A 21,311-nucleotide genomic window follows, 5' to 3' on the forward strand; every position below is an offset into this window, starting at 1 on the left:
CAAGTACATTCCACTAATTTGAGAATTTGCTCACTGGTATACCTAAGACCTGGTAGTTATGTGTAATGATTGATCCAAATCATTGAATATGTTTTGAGGTCCTTTCTTTCATCCTTAGATAAATGTTTTTTCTATCCCATTAAAAGGATAACAAAGAGGATACAAGAAAGATTCTGTTTTAATTTACAGAGAAATAAAATTTGGTCATATGTGAGTTTTTGCTTACCCTCCTTGCCCAAGAGGAGCCAATGCTTATTATGTTTCCAATTAGACGGTTATCTGATCCCTTTAAAAGTAATGTCTGTCCATTCCCTCTGTTGAAGTGAGTGAAGTATGGGTCCCCTTGATGCACTCAAGTTTCACAAGCCTTGGGATCTTGAGTCTACTCTTTACTGTAGGTTTCATAATTGATACTGAGAACCTTTTCCCATATCACATACATGAATATAATGAAGGTGTTAAACTTTTGTAGAGATAGCAGAAGAGTACCCTGAGACCAATTATGCAGCGTTAAGTTTTTTGCTCTGATACTGCTTCCAAAAGAGATTTTGTTTTGGAAAATATGTATGTGAAAATTTTTCCTTTTGTTTTTAATTTTCCTGTTTGCTGACTATACTAAACAACAGAAATCAAGCATTAACTTGTTTTGTTCCTTGGCAGGAAGTACCACCATGATGTGGCATTTTCTTGTACACAGGATGTCATTTCAGTAGTACACTTAATCTTCCAATAAGTTTTGACTTAAAAGTTTGTATTCCTAGTTGATGTTTAAGTAGTAAGGTGAGCTGAGTTGAAAATATTTTACATGTATCTGAAATAAAGTTAGGAAAGTGGGAATAAATGTTATTGTAGGTTACTCATGTAGACTAAACCTACTAGTACCCCAAAAATCTAAGTTAATCTAAATCCAACAAGTTTTAATTAATAAAAATACTCCAAAAATGCCAGTGTTCTCAGAGAAAATACTCTAGGGAATATGCAGGCTTTGCTTGGAGGAAAGGTAGTGTACTATTCAGAAAGACAAATATGCACACCATAGAAGAGTAGAGAAATGGAATTTCTAAAAGATAGCACAGATCATCAAAATGATAAATGAGCCATTGAATTTCTTAGTAAAAATTGAGACATTCTTTCCTACTTTGGTTTCTTCTATTAGCAGATATTTCTAAAAGGTTTTCACAACAAGGTCATTCTGTATATCACAGGGAACTATGTTCAATATTCTGTGACAAACCATAATGGAAAAGAATATGAAAAAGAATATATATGTATGTATAACTGAGTCACTTTGCTGTACGGAAGAAATTAACAAAACATTGTAAATCAACTATACTTCAGTAAAATTTTTTAAAAATTGTAAATAAGGTTTTCAGAATTCACGTGTTCATATCCAGGTTCTGTTCAACTATAATAGGATAATACTTTTTGCAAGCACCAATCTTATTGTTCTATAGAGTATGTGAGTGGTAGTAAGAAACACCCCAGTGTTATGGAAGGATTATGAATACTGTCTGGTTTTTTTGGTTTTGTTTTTGCTTGCAGATTATTCAAACTTTGAGATTGCTTTCTCACTGTACAATGGGGTAGTAATTTCTTCTTTGTAGAATTTTGTAATAGATTAAGTAAGATAATGTTTGTAAAGTGCCAGGCATGATGCTTGGTGTGTAACGACATTTATTTGTCGTTACACAATTACTTAAAGCTGTTCTATGAGTAGTTATGCTTCTTTCACCTAGTGTTTCCTGTATCTGACTGGTAGTTCCCCCACCCCCTAGTAGCGGACAGGATATTGGTGTATGGGGGTGTGTGTGTGTATTAATGATAAAGCTATGACATTATTAAAATTACAAAAATGAAAATAAACTTTTGGGGGGTGTTTTGATGCAGACAGCTTTACTAAACCGCCTGGAGCGAATTTTCGAAGCATGTTTTCCTTCCATATTTGTCCCTGATACTGAAGAAGAAGTTACTTCCCTGAAGCACTTGCTGGAAACAAGCACCTTGCCAATAAAAAGAAGAGAGGCCTTAGCTGAAAGTGGGTAAGTAGTAGACACTTTCCAGATAGCATGTATATTTGTTAGTTTCAACTGTTCTAATTTATAAGGTTATCTAAGGTTATCTTAAACCATTAAGGTTCTAAAACATTACTGTGTTTAAATTTAAAAAATTATATTGTGCTAAAAGATATGATTTAAAAGACTCTCTACTTGTCCATTTTTGAGCTTTTTAAAAAAAAATTCTAAATCGATATTCTAATCAATTTTATATATTATTTTTTGATTTCCTAGTATGATAGATGAAAATTTAGATCTTACATCTGCTATTCTCTTCTCTTCATCTTCCCAGTATACTTATATCATAGTTTTTGGTTAAATTGTTATTTGGTATTTTCATTATTATGATCATATATATAGTGTTCACAGCTAAGCCACTATTTTCTTTATAGTATACCTTTTTCCTGGATTTAATAATTGCCTCTCTTTTTCATTTACTGAGTCTTTCCCTACCCTCCAACAGCCTGTTAATATAATTTTACTTGTGATAAAACCTATCAAGCTGACCATTCCATTTTTTACCTGGAGTCCTCCATCTTCCAATTCCTTCCAATCTGGAATGGATCAGTCTAGGCCCCCTAAACACATGTTGTCTTGGGACTTGCCTTCACTTAAATCCCATTTTGGTGGAGCACATCCTCTAATAGCCTCCTGAGAGAAAAAGGTACACAGGAGGTAAAATTTTACATTATTCTACCCCTACATCAAATTTATAATTTAGGGTCTTTTGTTGCTGGTGTTCTGAAATTTCACAATGAAGTATCTCGATATGAATCTTTTTTCATTCATTGGACTGAGTACTAGGTAGGAACCTTTCAGTCTGGAAGCTTCTGTTCTTCAGTATTGAGCAATTCTCTTATAATGACAATTACCTTCCCTCCATTGCCTCTGTTGTCTTTCTGGAACTCCTATTAATTATTAGATGTTAGAGGGTCTAGATTGACTTGCTAATTTTAATTTCAGAGTTATTCTTATTCCTGGGTACTTCTGTTACATTTCATTACTCCCCACCTCTGGAGGCAGTATTTCTTAATTTCATTGAAGGTGAATATTATTTTTGCTTCCTGACTTTTGTTTTGGGGTGATTTCTGAGAACAGAAGGGGACAAAAAGGTTGATGTTTTGCCATCTTTAAACTGTAGAAATTTTTTTAAAATATGCTAGCTGTGCAGATAGTTCATACTCTTAGACCCAAGAGATTCATTCTAAGGAAATAACACAATTCTGCAATAACACACACCATAAAATACAGGAAGATATTCTTGCACTACTAGCAATAGGAGCCAAACAGTAAGAACAACTTAATTAAAACTGTAGGGTTGCGGCTAAATAAATGATGATGCATCTGTCTAATAGAACATGACACAACCACTGAAAAAGATACATATGTACATAAGGAAATGCTTAAAATCTGAAAAAAGAATACAGAATTTTAAATATGCTGTAATTGCAACTGTGTATTTGTGGGTCAAGACTCAAGGAGAAAACATATTAAATAGCTCCAGAAAGATGGTGGGATGCTGGGTGGTATCTTTCCTCCTTTTAAATATTTTTGCCTTACAATTTAAAAAGAATAACATACCAGCCCAATTTTTGCTTGATTGTTTCAAATGAGTTTAACTTAGTTACTTTTCTAATGACTAAGTGTTAGCTGTTGATTTCATTCAGATAGTAGTTATATACTCATGTTAAGACACAAGATTAATTGAAATGTATATTTCACAGTCACATTAAAAGTAGAATTCATGGTGAAAGCTATTGAGTAACCCATTGTTGGTGGCTTCATCGTGACCTTTGCAGGGAACTGCTGGATGTGTGGGCTGAGCTACAGGACATCCATGATGCACATGGCTTGAGATATCAGTGGGGCGGCTCCCATAGCAACAAGAAGCTCTTGTGCTCCTTGGGAATAGACACCCGAAACATTGTGAGTTTATTAGTACCTTGGAAAATCCTTTAATCAACCTATGAAAAATGTTTTTAAATTCTGTCACACTTCTGTTGAAACTAGTTCCTCAGAAAAATAAATATTAGTTGGTTTAACATGTTCATGTATTTTTGAATATGCCAACTTTTAAGCATAAATCTATCTAGGTTTTTCTGCAATATTTCTTATTTTTAGGAAAAGTTGTTTTAGTGTTTTTCCTTAACTATAAAATGAAGGAATTGGGCTAGGAGATCAAAAATATAACCCCATAAGGGCAATTTAACAATTTCTTCAATTTATCATTCACGATGTATGTAATAAACCATTACAAGCATATTTTGGAAACTTTCATTCTGTGACAGATCATTCTCTAAATATATGTTCTTTCTCTCTAACGTACGTATATAGCTCTTCACGGGCAATAAGAAGCAACCTGTTATAGTGCCCATGTATGCAGCAGGATTGGTAAGTACAAAGATGTCTTTGCATGTGTTTATCATTGCTGCATTTATTCTGTAAAATCATCTTACATAGCACGACATGGAAAGTGTATTTTAAGGGGCATTTACTGTGGGGCCATTAAGAGAATAAATACAGTATCCTTTTTCGATCTCATAAATCCCTTCAAGACTTGATCTGAGGATATTTTTCTGTATTCTATTAGTTATAGACACTTTTGTTTTAGATTGAAGATTATTTTTTATCTTAGTAATATTAGTGCTCATAACTTTTTGTAAAATGCACCTTTGGAAGTCTCTCTCTTTTAATTTGCTTTTAAAAAGAAGAAGCTGAAGTATCTGAAGCCTTAGCTATCACTTGTTTTAATGCATTTGCGATTTTTTTAAAATAATGCAGTATTGAAGCCATGGATGTATAGCAAAGCTTGGAAGTATCAAATTATAACAAATGAAAATGAATCAGGACCCATAATTGGTATTTAGTTTTTCCATTAATGTTTTAAACGTGTTGAATTTTGTTTTTTCAGATATGCCAGGTAGTCCAGGAAAACTGAGGAATTTTCATTCTGTACCTTATCAAGACTCAGTCACATTTTAAAGTTTGACTTGTTTGTGGTTTTTGGCGTGTCTTTGAGTTATTGGTGCATAAAAATGGCCTATCAAACTAAAAATATTTTTAAATTCTTTCACCAATAACTTGAAAATAAGAAAAAAATACTGTGTTTAAGATAGAGAAAAAAATAACTGAGGAACCCTTGGTATGGAGTTTAAGTTTAAAAACCCTTTATGTGCATGTGAAAATGAATTTGCTGTGGAACTTGACCTTTTTTTAATCTGCAAACTTTTCCATGAATAAGCTCTAATTATTGTTATTAAATTGAAATGTTTGCTTTGTTTTGTTTTGTGGAATTGCACAAAAACTTCTGTGCTTGACCTTTTTTTAAAAAATCAGTTTCTACTCCTTTGTGAATGGTTATCTTGTATTTTCAAAACACCTTGATCATCCCTACTCTCTTTTATGTTGTAGGTAAATGTAATCCAGAACGTTTCTTTAACTTTCTGGTTATGTGGATCTCTTTCCTCAGGGAGTAGCATTCTAGAGATTGTTGGTGGTGTTATTGTCACATTCTGAATAGGAAGTAGGAAATTTAATTTGTGGGCACTTTTCATTCAGCGTGTTGGCGACAGTAACCTACTTAATGCTCTGTGTTAGGGTCAGCACATTAGCCAATTCTTTAAGTTTTATGTGGAATTAGAGACTAATGTCTATGCTTTTTTTCCTATCTTAATTACAACCTTTTATTAGTAATGTAATTTTACCATTTTTGTAAGCTTTTAATACCAAAGTTGGTTTAGTGAATGTATCATCTCCTCCTCCATCTTTGTGATGTCTTATATTTAGAAACTTATTCTTTTTCATATCTGGTTTCAAACTTTAATGATACCTGAATTTTTCCCATGGTGCTTTACACACATGTGATGTTAAGTATCTTTTGATCTCATCTGGAGGAATAGTACCTGAAATTGTCATTTAAGTCACTGGCTCTGAGACTTTATTGTGCATTGGAAATGCTTGGAAGACTTGTTAAAACACAGAATGCTGAGCACCACCCCCATAGTTTCTTATTCGGTAGGTCTGGGGTAGGGCTCAAAAATTTGCACATTTGACAAGTTCCCAGGTGATAGAGAAGCTACTGATGGGGACCACTTTGAGAACCACTGACTTAAGGGAGAGCTCACATTAGAAAAGTTGGCTAAGACTAGTAATTGTTTGCCAAATGCATGGAGCCTTTGTAGAAGGGCACACTAGAAAGCCTGTATAATGTGTATGGTATTGAATTAGACCATGAATTTATTTTCATTTTTCAAGCTGCTAGATTAAAGCCTTTCACATGCACTGTTAAGAACTAAATCTGTAAATTGCTTATTTAGCTTATGCTTGATTTTATGAGGGTAGGGGGATTCTCCTGAAAACTTGGTTTTAGAAATGTATAGATTCTAACTATAAGATTCCTGACTTAGCAGCTTTGGGGTTTTTTCCCCAATAGTAAAGGGAGACTTTTATTTGGTTGATAACTATTCAAGAGCTTATCAAGTATTATTTTTAAATTTGTAAAAGCTTGGGCCTTTTTTCATGCCAGTAACCTGGATTATTACCCATTATTTTTAGTGTTTGGTAGAACATTAATGCAAAATGCTGATTTTTTTCTTCTTCTTTGTTTCTACATCCATCTTGAATGTTTTTCTCTCTTACTCAAAAAGTGTGTTAGATTCATAGTGGAATATGTAAGATGTTTTCCCCTCTGAAATGACTGTCTCTGCTTTGCCAGTCCAAAGAACCAAGAACTAAGGTTCCCATCTATAGTGGAACAAGGATCAAACACTAAATTCACATTGAAGCATGTAGACGTCATCACATTATATGGTGTGTTTTAGAATCAGCTCTCACCTCTCCAAGCACCACCTTGGTGTAATGTGTATGAAGAGTGCCCTTTCCTGCAGTTTCAGATCTGAAACATCAGAATAATGTTGGATTCTTAGGGCATGGATGTAATATACTGTTTTGCTTGCCTCTTCCCCACCCCCACCATCCCATGTGCTTATGCTTTTGTGTGACAGTGATAACCAGGCACTTTACAACAAATCCAGTTCAATTACAACGTCTTGCTTCAAAAAGTTTGGATTCCAAAGGTATTATTATGAAACATTTCCCATTATAGTGCTATCAGATTTTCACTAAGCAAAATTTAGGACTAGTTCCTTTTTGTCTTCAGTTCTTTCCAGATGACCTGTTTTCTTTCTGCTTTCTGCTAGATTAACTTTCTTGTAAAGTTTATGGGCTGATCCTTCCCCCCCATTAATGGCTAATATGCCTTTTTCAGGGTATGTTAGAGCCCACTAAGGAACCGTTGAAACCACTATCTGCTGCAGAGAAAATCGCTTCCATCGGTCAGACAACCACTATGTCACCGGAAATGAACACATGTACATCTGACCAATTCCAGGTAAAAATATCTGGATGTATATAGATATTTTTATGCATGTATATACATGTATGTCCACACACATTGTTGTTTCCCTTAATATATAACTTTCAGTTTTTAAAATATTTTTAAAATTTAGTTTCATGATGGATGTGATTTCAGTTACTTATTAACATCCCTTGAAATACAATGAGCAAATTCTCTTTAATTTTAAAAAATAGAAAAGGCAATTTGAGAACTGGCTGGTTATGGGTAAGTCCTTTAAACCTATCCAGGACTTAGTCTTCTTACCTATAAAATGAGGACTTTGAAGCAAGCATCTCTAAAAATCCCTGACACCAAATTACCAAATCTGGTAAGTGCTAGATTTCAAAAAAATGGAAAACACTGCATTTATACCAGCTCTTCAAGTCTGCTGTAGTGTGTTTTTCCTGAAGTCTGCAAAAATTTTATAAAGTAATAAAATTGAGGTGTGTTTATTACATCAAAAACTGTTGTTTTGAGAGTTTGAATAAAGCTGTTAAGTTAAAAATGATGTAGCCTTTAACAAAACATTCTATGGATTAGGAAAAAAAGAAAGCTCTCTTACCTTTCTTATCCTTTACCTCCTTGGGACATTTAAGCACAAATCGTATTTCAGTCTAATATGTTTAATATCAGAGCCTTCCCTCTCACTTTTTATCTGGGAGAACATAGCCACTTTGGTTTGCTTACTTTTTTGACATCGAATTAGCAACTGACTCAGTGCTGGTTAAACATTGTTTTTTAAAATATTAGTATTCTTAATGAACATTACCATTTCTAAAACATATTCTTGCTGTGTTTGTCATTTCTTAACATTAAATATCATCTTTGATTATGTCTAACACAGTAATGTATGTTTGGACAGCCTTTTCCAAAATGTGTGTTCCATTGAACACTAATCCCCAGAAATGCTCCACTAAAGAAGGGTTCCATAGTGAAGTAAGTTTGGGAAATATTTCATATCATACCCTACAACCACCCTTGGAGATTCACAACCCACACATTAAGGACTCTGAAGACTCTTGCAATGAATAACCCTATTTAATTTTACTTCATTTCTCAAATTTACTTGGCCACAGGGCCCTTTTCTGAAGAACATACTTTGGAAAATAATTTTGTAAAGCAAGGTCCTACTTTTTCAGGTGTGTTTCAAGAAACATCTAATATTACTGCTATGTACCACTGTGGTTTATACTTGGGCTTAGCTTAAACATCCCTCTGAAGCCAGTTTATTACCAGCACTGAATTAGTGGGCAAGGGGACCTAATGCATAAAATGCCTGGCCTGATTGATGGTTGGGCAACAGGCAAGGTGCCTTGGGCAAAATGTCTCAGTAGGTTGAATCTGTCCTTAGCTCTCTTCTTTTCATTGGCCTTATATTGCCCTCTGGCTATCAACTGCTCTCCCAGGCCTGCCATGTCTATGCAGGTTCCAAAATTACTTCTCCCACGGCACATTCTCACTTCTGCCTCAGTCAACATTCTTATTCCTACAATGCTAGGTATTAGGAAAGTAATTTGAGTAACTGCCTGGTATGTTTTCTGGAAATGGAGCTGTTCTTACTTGAGGCCACTTGTTGCTACTTTTACTTGCCTCCTTCTCCTCTTCTCCTCTATCCAACCACTTCCACGTGGTACAGCCCCATAAGTTATTGCTTATTTTATCAGAGTTAGCTGTCACCTGTCATTTTTGCCTAGTCATACCTCATACTTATCATCTTTCTTATATAATTTAATTATAGACTTGATTAAAAGTCTAGATAACCTAATAAAAAGCATGTGTGTTAATTTAATGGAAGATTTTTAATAGAAATTAATGTGTGTTAATTTAATGGAGGTTAGTTGCAGCTCCATATGTATTCAGCTGCTGCCACCTCTATGCATACATATACACCCCTATGTACTTGTAATCAAGGGACTCTCTCCCTATTTATAGGCAAGTGTAGGAATTTTCAGCAACATTTAAGCATATCTAACATTTTTGCTGGAAGATGGAACTTGGTCTCTTGCTACTTATATTTTTTAAAAGCTCTTTTTAAGCAAATATGTCCTTTTATTCTGTTTCATGCACACATTTCTCTTTTTAAAAAATACACATATAAATAATGAATTAAGTTTATTCTGTACTTTTTTATGGTAGTTTGTGATCCTCACTGGCTTTAGCTTTTAGGCTTTTGGGAAACCAGTGAAAACAATGTTTCCCAGTGGAAATTCAAACTTATTTCTGAATTGACTTGAGCCTGTGTAGGTCTGCATTCTAACATTCAAATTGAAGATTTCAGCATACATATCAGAATTTTGTGCTGAGATGCCTAACCTCCATCACTAGATTGCATGACCTGTGCTTGGCTCCATACTTCTGATTCAGGTTAAGATACTTAACAAACATCTGAAATGCATTGTAAAGATTCTCTATATAAAGTGATATTTCTTACCACTATTCTTTGGCATGCAATGTATATATTATATATACATTATATAAACATGTATATATTTTTCACTTAACATTTTGGCCATGCAGTCTTTCTCCTAGTGATAATTTTCAGATGAAACAGCCATAGCCATTAGTGCTAGAAGCTTAGCAAAATGTGTCAGGAAAGACCTGTTCAATACCTAAATTTCCCCCGCCCCCCCCGCCCGCCCAAAACGTATAGCAGACCTTCCTCTTATGTTTTGGCATCATTGAACAGTGACTTTCAAACTTAGCATAGTTGTATAATTCTCATTATGACTGCATTCTTTTTGGTCTGTCTTTTCTATTTCAGTTTGGTACCCATTGAATTTTTATCTTCCGCATCAGTTTGTACTCATCAGTCTTATAGCCATTGCATCTCTTGTTTAGGAATTTAATATTTTACTAACAACTGTTAATGTTTTTTTAAAAGATGCTTTTACCTGAAAAAACAGTTTATAAGTAAAAAGCAGTAGTGATACTTTTTCTTGTTGTTGTTTGCCTCTTTATCCACTGAATTTCAAGGTCACACCATTCACGGTACCATTATTGATTCCCCTCTAAGATCAGTACTTTAACCATACTCTATTCACTGCTGAGTAAAGTCAGCTCTCTGGCTAGCAGTTATCCAACTAGTCACCACTAGCAAACTTCTTTTCTTAGGCTACTTTATGTTGCTATTTCAGTTGTGAATCAGAATTTTAGAGTTAGAAGAAAGAAAAAATGACTATCTAGCACTGTATTCTCTTTTTACACTTAGAAAACATATTAGGAAAGACTAAGTGATTTACCCAAAAGCACACATCAGTGCTATAGCTAGGACTAGAACCAGAGTCTCCTGTCTCTAGTCTTTTCTTTCCCCCTCTTTTTATTATGACCTTGTCTCCTTTCTTTTGTCTCTGCAGTAATCATTCATGCCACATTACTTAAAGTTGTTTGAAAATGTTTCATTCCAGTGCTTTCTCTTTAAGTTGCCTACTTGTCTGTGCCGTTAGTTAGCCTATAATTATTTAGGTATCTGTTTTTCATCTATCTCTTTTCCACTGAATTTTGATTCATGATTTAGCACCTCATTATTACAATATTGGCTGTGTCTTCAAAAGGCCATACGCCTCTGTGAGAAGCTAAAATTCCAGAAAATCACTGAAATATTTCAAAACATCCAGCTACTTGACATCATTTAGGTAAAACATGTTAATGAAAGACCTTTGCTCCATTTACCCAGAAACTTTGTTATTATGTAAATCTGGGTTTGGTCCATCCAGTCAGTGTTGAATAGTTCTAAAGGTGTTTCTGATCTAGAAGTAGAATAATATAAGTTGAATCTGTTGGAATGCCTAGAGCTTTTTGTTTGTTTTTGAGATCAGCTAAAGAAGATCTTTTCTAAATGTTATTTATCAGTCTTGCAGGTAGGTTATAAACTAGATTTTCACCAGGATTTTTTAAAATTTTATTTGAAATAATTATAGATTCACAGGAAGTTCCAAAGGTAGTATAGAAGAGGTGCCTTGTGTCTTCACCAGTTTCCCCCATGATTACATCTTACATAATCATAGTACAAGATCAAAACCAAGAATCTGACATTTGTGCAATATGTGTGTGTAGTTCTATGTCATCTTTCCATGTGACCACCTCCACAGTCAGCATACAGCATTTCTTCCATTGCCACAGCCAAGCCCCCGCCCCACCCCACTCCAGCTCCCACAACTCTCTCTCATTCCTGGCAACCACTAATGTTAGTGTTTTATTTTGTTTATACCTAGCCCCTCCACCTCCAGGCCCGACTTATATGGGGGAGACTAAGTGCTTATAGTAACATTCCTATAATTGGTTATCAAAGCAATTGTATTATAGTGTCATGGGATTGGACTTTCAAAAATAGCCGATTCATGTTCCCTTCCTACAGGGAACAATGTCTTTGTCTACACAGAAAAAATGATTATAAAGTTGTGTTTTTTTTAATTTATTTTTTTATATTTTATTCATTTATTTTTGGCTGCGTTGGGTCTTTGTTGCTGTGCGCGGGCTCTCTCTAGTTGCGGTGAGCAGGGGCTACTCATTGCTGAGGTGCGCGTGTTGCTCTGTGGCATGTGGGATCCTCCCGGGCCAGGGCTCGAACTCGTGTCCCCTGCATTGGCAGGCAGGTTCCTAACCACTGCACCACCAGGGAAGCCCCGATTATAAAGTTTTAATAAGTGCCTACCTTACAGTAAAGCATGGTGGTGAGCAATACAGAAAAAAAAAAGATGGCAACACGTTGATAGTAAGAGTCTAATAAAACACAGGTTATTTCAATAATTGTTGCCAACACCACCCTCAAAATAAAAGAAGAAAATGAAAAAAGGCATTTTTTTTTCTTGTCAAGAATATTCTTAAAATAAAGCAGTGATCATTTTTAAATGTTTTGTACTACCTTCCATCTTCTATGTATCATTTGCTCATTTTATCTTTATGTGTTCAGTAGTTAACAGAATTTTAAAACCTAGAATACTCAAATGAGTTCTGAGTATACTTTTCAGTACATTATTTTAAAAATTAAATTCTAATACTGATTGTAAGTAATTTCTAAATTAAAGAAGATGATTAATTTAAAAAAAAATTTTATATATAAGGAAACCAACTAAATTAACCATACATGTTTATACAACTAGTTAACTTAGTCTTTAATAACCCAAATTGCCTCACTTTCAGTGGTACCTTCTCTATTGCATTATATCATCTATTAAGAAATTTTAAGTGGATAGTCATTTAAAATAAAGTGGATAACTCTTTAGTGAAAAAAAATCAGTGATGTTTGTAAATATTTTTATTGTAATCAAGCCAGTAGTTTAAATCATGATTTGAGAATAGATTGAAATCTTGACATAGGATCAGTCCATAAATTTCTGTTTGAAAATGTAAAGATAATTCCATTTCTCAGGTACAACATTTTTAATGTCAACAAGCTGTACTGTTTATAAATTTTGCAATTTCAGTTTGTGTTAATATTTGTAGATAACCTTCTGAAATTGTAAATTATCCCAATTTTGTCTTTAGGTATCTTATTGCCTAATGATCTTGCTATAATAGTGTTTCGTTTTATTTTTAAGGATTCTTTATGTTGCTACAACCTGTACTGATTAATTTTGATTTTTTGGTTTTCAACTCTAGGAGTCTCTACCACCCGTCCAGTTTGACTGGAGTAGCAGTGGCCTTACTAACCCTTTAGATGGTACGTCTCTCCGTAGAGCCTCTAGCACCAGAGCTAGAGTTAAGAAAGCTACAAAATTCAGACAGACTTCTCTCTGCTGACTTCCTTTTTTGTTTGAACATAACTTCTTATCTTTGGAAATTCAGGCTTTCTTTCTGAATAGTGATTGCTCAAGAAACCAGCTGTTACTATTATTAACAGTATTAATGTCCATATATAGGTAGTAGTAGCCAGATAAAATTTTAGTTTCTTTATCGCAAGTCAAAAACAAGCTTCTTTATTTTTCACAAATATCTAGGCAGTTTAAATGATATTTTAGGTAAGACCAATTTACTTGAAATTTTTTTCTGTAGTTTTAGTTTATGGAATTTTCTTGGATGCAAAGTCTTGTGTGTAGAGGCTGCTTTAAAGCACAAAGCACAATTATTTAACCGAAAACAATGTGCAAATAGATCCATATTTATTGACTCAAGGTAGTTTTCAGATTTAATAATATTTTGTAGCGCACTTATGTGCAAATGAAAAACGAATGATTTTCATGATCCTTTTCTAAAACTTATCTCAAAATACTAGTAGGTAGTTCCAGAAATAATTGGTTTCACTTATGGCTTTAAAAGAAAATCCTGAAAAAGGATTAACTTATTCCAATAAGGTGGGGTTTTTAAATAATACAAAATGCTAGTTTTCCTGTGTGTTGACATCACAAGTTTTAATTGGACTCTAAGGTATAATTACTCTTACTCGTTATACTTCATAAGTTGTTTGAGCCGTGGTCTAAAACACCTGTTATTCTATCAGCTTTGCCTTAGAGTGGGGGATCCCAGGATATCTGGAAAGCATCCAATTGAACATCCGTGCTGAAGGAAAGCCTGGATGCACCTTCTGCTGTTGTCTGGTGTCTTATTCAGTCAAATCATCATGCTTTTTATTAACAAACAACTTCTTTAAAAATGTATACTATTTCTGATTACTGTTTCAGAGTTAAAGGGGAACAGTACAGCTTGAGGTTGCACATCAGGGTAGGGCAGTTATGACATTCCTTATTACGTTATTTTATTTTAAGCTAAGTTAATGTATTGGTGCCTGTCCTGAAACTGACAACTTTGTCACTTTTAAAAAGCATTAATTAGAAACCAACACTACTAACATAAAAGATTTATTTGGGCATGTACAGTGATTTAATGTTGGGTTGAGATTAAAGTATTGTTTCCCTTTAACGGGTATACTTTCCCCTTGGTCTTTCTGGTATGGCTTCGAGTTTCAATTGAAAGAACCGAACTCCTAACTAAAACCTTACTAAGTGTCAAATTATTTACATTGTACATGAGAAAATGTACATTGAATTAAATTGTTACTTTAGAAATGTCCTTAGCAGTGAAAAACTAATACTGTACACATTGTTTTAATGTTGATTTTAAAATATGTAATGACTACTAATTATAACCTGCATGTTCAAGTGTGTGTCTTACCCCTTTTTACACATAACCCCTCCTCCCTTGGCTTACCTTCTGTGTGGCTGCCTACCAACACGGTCACTGAATTTCAAGCTAGTGGAGGTTCCACTCTTCTGAACCTTGATTTCTTTGGGCCCGTGGATGACAGTAGCTCTAGCAGCAGCACCACAATCCCAGGTCAGCAGAGTGTTAAAACCATAATTCTAGTTTATTTACTAAAAGCATGACCACATCACTTGACTTTCCTATAAACAAGGAAACAAGTAGATTGTATTCTCTATAATGTCTACTACTTTTCTTTCATCTATCTACTGTTATTTTCTAGTAGTATAACTATAACAAATGACTTATGTGAAATGTATTTTAAGGAAAGCTTTGTCAGAGTGTGATATTCAGAGCTGAAAGTAGTTTCTAGATATAAAACAGCCCTAATGTCCTTACACAGTTAAAGGCAGGGGTTTTTTTTCCCCCTGTAAATAGAAAATGTGATATTTTATATGCTTATTTTTTAAAGCATATTCTACAAAGCCATTTGAAAAAATAGAAATTTAGAGATATAAGAATATTTTAGTACACAAAGATGACTTTACATTATAGTGTCCGTGATAATAGAACCTTTTACAAATTCTAGCATTCAATTAGTTGTTCATTAGTGCTGCTAAATGTATAATTAGGTTCCAAAATGTTGGAGTCTAACACTTAGTTATATAGTCCCACATAGAATTATTACTGTTTTTATGTAGCTCTTGAATAGAAAGTTTACTGTTTTCCATGGAGAAAAAAAAAAATGTTAAAGGTAATAATAGAAAATAATTGCTATGAGATACTAAAAGCTAGAAATTAAAACTTACTGGAGTGCCTGTTAAATTAATGTTCAGCCTGGCAAAAGTTCAGTTCATTGACCAAAGGCCTAATGTACTTTGTCATTTTCTAACTGAATAAACGATTAAAATATAATGGCATTTTTATGTTTACATTTTATTTAATATGATTTTAATGACTCCCTGTCATCCCAACTTGTGATCTGGTAATCATGCCCATTGATACCAGACGGCTGTTGAGGTGCTATGTAGATGCCAATGCCCAGAATGCATAGGGAGGGTCCCTCTCAGTCTCCACTAGGATCAGTTAGACAGCCAGCCTGGTTCCTGAGAATCTGCTGGTTTTGTTCAGCTAGATAACCCTGCCACCCACTTCTAGCAATTTAGGAGCCATGATGGGAAATGGGGGAGACTAAGACAATCAGCTAAGGGTGAACCTGGGACCCAGAATGCCCTCCTCCAAGAGCTGGTTATGGAAATCTGATTGTGCTATAAGGACATTCCAAGGCCGTTTTGTAGAATGACTGGATTCCGCATATCTAATCCCCTGGTTATCATTTTCATTGTTTCCAAGATTTTACAAGCATATGAAAAACTAATGTGTCTGGTTTTGACTTCAAAATGATATTTCACTATTTAAATTACTTCTAAATACATGTGAGCTATGGAATGACCTGGGTGAGCTAATTAGTTTTTAATACTTAATGGGGGGAAGAAACCCAAAAACTTGTGTATCAGTTTCCTTATTACTGTAATCCCAAGAATGAATTACCAAGCTCCTATTTTTAATTTGCCCTCAGCTTTGTTTTGTCATGGACTGTATCATAATTAAAATGAGGTCACTATTTTTGGGTGTCTGGTTTAAATTTAATTTTTGGTTACATTTCAAACTCAGTTAAAAGTCACCCATAAGAGCACAAATCATCTGACCGTATAAAGAAGTACAGAAATGACCTGATAAACCAGGCTCAGTATACATACACAGCTTTGAGAAGAGCAAGCAGTTTCAGAAGCTTAGAGCTGTAATGGAAATGAAATTAGCATGGTCAATGGCGGTCCTCATTACTTTGGAACCTTTTAAATATTTTCCTTCCGTATTTTCATTAATATACTCTAGCTGCTGTGTAAACCTGATGACTATAAATTTGCTTTGGCTTGTTTTATTGCTATTGGGTTTTGTTAAAACTTACCATCAAGCTACAGGTGTCAACACTTTCCTGAGTATTCCATTTCACCACTTGCTTGCACTTTTTCTGACTTGTTTCTGGGAAAGTCATTTTGTCTTAGCTTGCGGTTATTTAATTATTTTGTGTTTGAGACTTAGGAGGTTGGCATAGAACTTGGTTGGCTAGCTTTATTTATGTAACTAAACTGTGCCTCATTAAGGTTCTGTTAAAAAAAAAAAAAAAACTCTTCCATTAAAAAAATTACTCTTCAGTTTTTTGTGTAGAGTAAATAGTTGTCTTGTTTTTGAAAAGTATAAAATATAGCCATAGTACTTTTTTTGGTGATAATGGTTTTGGGAGGTTGGAGGAGGTTGAAGGGTTTTTGTTAAATCTCCCACTTCACTGTTTGACAGCCAAGTTGTCAGTATTGTATAAACCCAACTAAATTTTTACTAGCACTTTTCTGTTGCCAGTCAGAATGCAATTGTTTACTCTGCATTGTGCATTCACCATCTACTTAAATTTTGTGGTTACTTGAAATCTAACCTTTCATAGTGGAGGAAGGAGGTGCTTTGGGTTCATCTGGTCCCTTTACAGGCATCTGTAAATTTTTACATTTTAATTGCAACCTTAATACTTATTATAGAAATACAAAGAGAGGGCCTTTTAAATTATATTTTGAAACTGTACCTTAATGAAATACTAAAAACTTGGGAGAGTCAACAAACATTTTCTATAGCCTTCCTCCCTTGTTGGACATGGTAACTGTGGAAGCCGCTTTTGCTAGTATGATTTCTGTAAACATCTGAGATCTGTGTTTACATCTGCTAGTCAGCTACAAAGTTGGTTAATAGAAGGCAGTTCCTGATTTTTTTTCTTAACCTAGAAATATCCTAAAGGAGGAAACTTGTTTGTTAATATCGATATGGTACATGTATATACAATTTTATCTACAGATCTTAGGGCTTTTTTAGAAATAATAAGTAGAAATTGATGAAGCTATAAGGCATTTGTACGTACAGTCTGCTTTTCTATTATACCCTGAAACTACTGAATTTGCTAAAACCAAAGAGAGTGTAGGATTAAAAATTTTTTATCTGATTATCTTTATTTTCCAAAGCTTAGCTTGAGTTGAAAATATTTAATTGTTCCTTGTTTTTTGTAGTCATCATATTTGATATAAATTAATGTTCAAGGGAAGTTTTTAAATATGCATGTATATTTTAATGAAGTCAGATGGGAAGGATTTTAATAGATTTTACAATAAATCTAATCCTCTAACTCAGCTTTGTTTTGAATTTTTCTAACAAGATATTTGAACTGTTAGCCACTAGGTTCAGCTATGAGACAATAGAAGTATAACCCTTGAGACAGTTTTCATTTTGTTCAAAAGTAGTGCTTTTATTCACTTTTTCTGAAAATATTTTACCCTCCCCACTTCTTACCTGAAGAAAGAACAATGTGGTATATAACTTTTCTTTAGTAATAGTTTGATACTTTGGGTAATATTTCATGTCCTCAGATAGTCAGAATATATTTAAACCAAATCATTTACTGTATCTGAGACTTTATATTAACTTACAAATTTGGGGGTATGGACGAAAATAATGGAGGACAAATGGTCAGGGAGGTAAGGGAAAAGGGAGGTTCAAAAAATGAGGTTAAATCAGTCAATTTAAAAATTGAAGTGCCATATTATGTAACAAATCATGTGCATTCTATTTATAAAGCATTGATAACCTTCATGTCACAAATACAAAATTTAGGGAGTTTTCTATAGCAGATAGAATTTTTGAGAAGTATTTTGATGGTATCTTCTACATAAACGTTAGATTAATTAAGGCTATATTTACACCAAAGTGGAATTTTAAGAGTATTTTCCTACTTTATAAAAACTCCGAAGAGTGGAATTTATAATTTAAAAAATAAATGCAATATTACAGTGTTCTAAAGATGTGTTGTGCTTATAAAGACTCAGATGTTTACAGAGTAATTGCCTTTTGCATCTTGGATTGTGGCTGAGTACCCATTGCAGCGTGCCATCACTGACTATCATTTTATACTATAAGGTGTGGATCCAGAGTTGTATGAGTTAACAACTTCTAAGCTGGAAATCTCCACCTCAAGCCTCAAAGTGACTGATGCATTTGCGAGACTCATGTCCACAGTAGAGAAGACAAGCACATCTACCAGGTAAAAGCTAGTGCTTATTACACCCTAATTTTGAATTCTGTGTTAAACAAAGTGGCCCAGATGGGAAAGCACATAAGTTGGCAGTATTTCAATATATTATATTAAAATTCACTTTACATTTATAAAACCAATAGATGCCTAATTCCAGAAAATAGTATCAAATTATGTTTAATTATGGATTTACTAGAGCGGAGCTATTTCATGAGAGACTGGAAAGGGCTGACAGATGTTTTCTCTCCTTCCCTACCCCTACACCCAACTTTGTAGAGCAGAATCTGATAAAAGAATGGAGATCATAAAGCCATTACGGAAATGCTCCCCCTTTTCTTTCATAACTACTGAGATGATCATCTTTGGGAACCCAGTTTCACGCTCCCAGAGTCACCTAGGCTGATCCTTTCACCTCTGGGCTAAGAGAGAGTAGGGAATGGCCACTGTTTTATTTTCTGAATTTTCGCTGATGTGTAGCACCTCTGATTTGGGTCGTGAAGCCTTGCTTTTAACAAGCTTTCTGGGAGCCCCTCAGGGGCAGGGCCTTTAGAAAAGCAGTTATCTCAGATACAGGAATGTCATGTGGGCGTTGTGTGCAGGATTCAGGAAACCTTTTGTTTTACATAATTAAGCACTGGAGTAATCCATTGCTTTGACATGTTAGCCATAAGAATAAGGCAGTTTCTAATAAGAAGGTAATCATTATGAACCAGGAAATCACTGCTGCAAGACCAAATACTGGTTGATTGGCACACCAACTCTGCTGCACCAAATCTATGATTCATCAGCACTTTAAAGTGAAAATATTTACCTGTTTTTGGCCAGTTAGGCAGAGATATTATAGCTCTTTCCCCTGTTTAAATACATTCCACTCACACATCAAATTCCGATTTATCTTTGAAATCAATTCTTCTGTAGAAAAACATCCATTTAATAAAGCCGTGTTTTCCTTGCAAATAATAAATGCTTACCTGTCTTAAAACTTTGGCTTGAATTGTCACATCACCTTTAAAACTGTGTTGTGTGCCTAGGTATCTGTTCAGCAGATATTTATTATTACTAATACAATTAATATTTATAATCATGAAAATCCATTATTATTTGTTTTATAATTAAGGCTACCCTGAACTTTTCCCGGGAATGGATTTGTAGCCTGCACGTTCTTGTTTAGCCACAGATTCTCTCCCTTGTTCTTATCACCCCTATTTCTTTGTAGTAACACTACCCGGCACTGTTAAAGCCTCCTATTAAGTGAACTTGCTTGTAAATGAAGCTAGTGTGGATTTTTTGCTTGCTTTCTAATTTCTCTTTCCAAATAAATCATATTTTCAAATTAATGTTCTCCTTATACAAATTTCTCATCCATTTTTTCTATATATGTTAACCAAAAGCTAATGGCTTTTAAAACAAACAGACAAACAAAAAACTGATGCTTTTATCATTTGGGCTTTCTCCTGCTGCTTTTTGGACAACCTTTTCTAAGGACAGTCCTAGTGTTTCCTCACCTTTTTCCCTCTGCAGTCTCACTGAGTGAACTGTAGTAGTGTTGAAAGTCCCGGTGGTGAGAATTCATTCTTTGTGCCAGTAGGAGGAGCTCTAAGCCACATTGTTAACTTGCTTGCTCTCCTAACTTTTCAACTCACCCTTAAAACATTCTGTACACTAGGGCACTCTTCCAACTCCTACCACTTTAAGTTATTTTCATTTTTTCTCTTATTCTGTACTATTCTGGAATGAACTGAAACTATAGTGTGTATCCTGGGGTCAGTGTTGTAACTGCATTGAATTAGTCTCTGGTACATGTCCAGCTTCACATTTAAAACAAAATAAATTGCAAAGAAAACAAGTTGTCAACTTTGTGTTTTCTCTTTGGAGGAATTAACTATTTGAAAGTGATGAGAAGTGCAAATATTCACAAGTCTTATAATTAGAAGGTAATACTGTAAAATGCCCCCATGAGTGATTCTCAGTTGTACAGGGAAGAGAAAGGCAGGGTGGCATAATTCCAAAGGAATTTTAAGCATCTTTGTTGTTTTTCGGTTTTGCTTCATTTTTTGTTTTTGTTTTTGAATAAAATAAAATTTAAAGTGTACACATCAGCAAAATCTTGGCTTTTGTCAATACACAGAAGATAGAGTGAAAAAGCACTGAAGAACTGTAGGGTAAGAAAAGGTTAAGAAACAGTGGTCTAGGTAGAGGAAATTTGCCATGTAGCAAACAACATCCCATACTCTTCCAAATGCCTTTGCATATGTAAGAGAAAGTACATGTGCTCTTCACTTTCTAAACATAGGTTGTGAAAGTGACTTCTTATTTTAAAGAAATGCAAGTTCTCAGTTTTAAAATAGCTCCATCTTCTTGCTTACCTTTTCTAATATAGAGAAAAATTACTTCCTAATCTTAATCAGTGGGTAGCCAGCTAGTTTTAGCCACAGACCTCTAACTGAAGATTATACAGGCCAGAGGACTAGTTGCCAAAAGGCATGCATGGTTTTTACTTTTCTTTTTTTTGACCTTTTAATTGAGGTATAATTCACATGCCATGAAATTCACCCTTGTCAAGTGTACAATTCAGTGGCTTTTAGTATATTCACAAGGT

At 34.4% G+C, this 21,311-nt stretch overlaps 1 protein-coding gene across 2 annotated transcripts in view; it reads left to right on the plus strand.

Moving 5' to 3' along the window:
- AFTPH (aftiphilin) overlaps positions 1-21,311 on the plus strand; it is a 63,357-nt gene that overhangs the window by 36,975 nt on the left and 5,071 nt on the right. The window contains exons 3-9 of one of the 2 annotated variants that reach the window (XM_068564333.1): positions 1,888-2,039; positions 3,854-3,980; positions 4,389-4,445; positions 7,321-7,443; positions 13,048-13,108; positions 14,635-14,718; positions 18,598-18,721. In XM_068564333.1, the coding sequence (XP_068420434.1) occupies positions 1,888-2,039; positions 3,854-3,980; positions 4,389-4,445; positions 7,321-7,443; positions 13,048-13,108; positions 14,635-14,718; positions 18,598-18,721 (728 nt within the window). The remainder of the gene's footprint in view (positions 1-1,887; positions 2,040-3,853; positions 3,981-4,388; positions 4,446-7,320; positions 7,444-13,047; positions 13,109-14,634; positions 14,719-18,597; positions 18,722-21,311) is intronic. The other variant, XM_068564334.1, reaches the window with a different exon arrangement.

This window comes from Eschrichtius robustus, chromosome 15 (genome assembly GCF_028021215.1).
Source record: "Eschrichtius robustus isolate mEscRob2 chromosome 15, mEscRob2.pri, whole genome shotgun sequence".
Lineage (NCBI taxonomy): Eukaryota > Metazoa > Chordata > Mammalia > Artiodactyla > Eschrichtiidae > Eschrichtius > Eschrichtius robustus.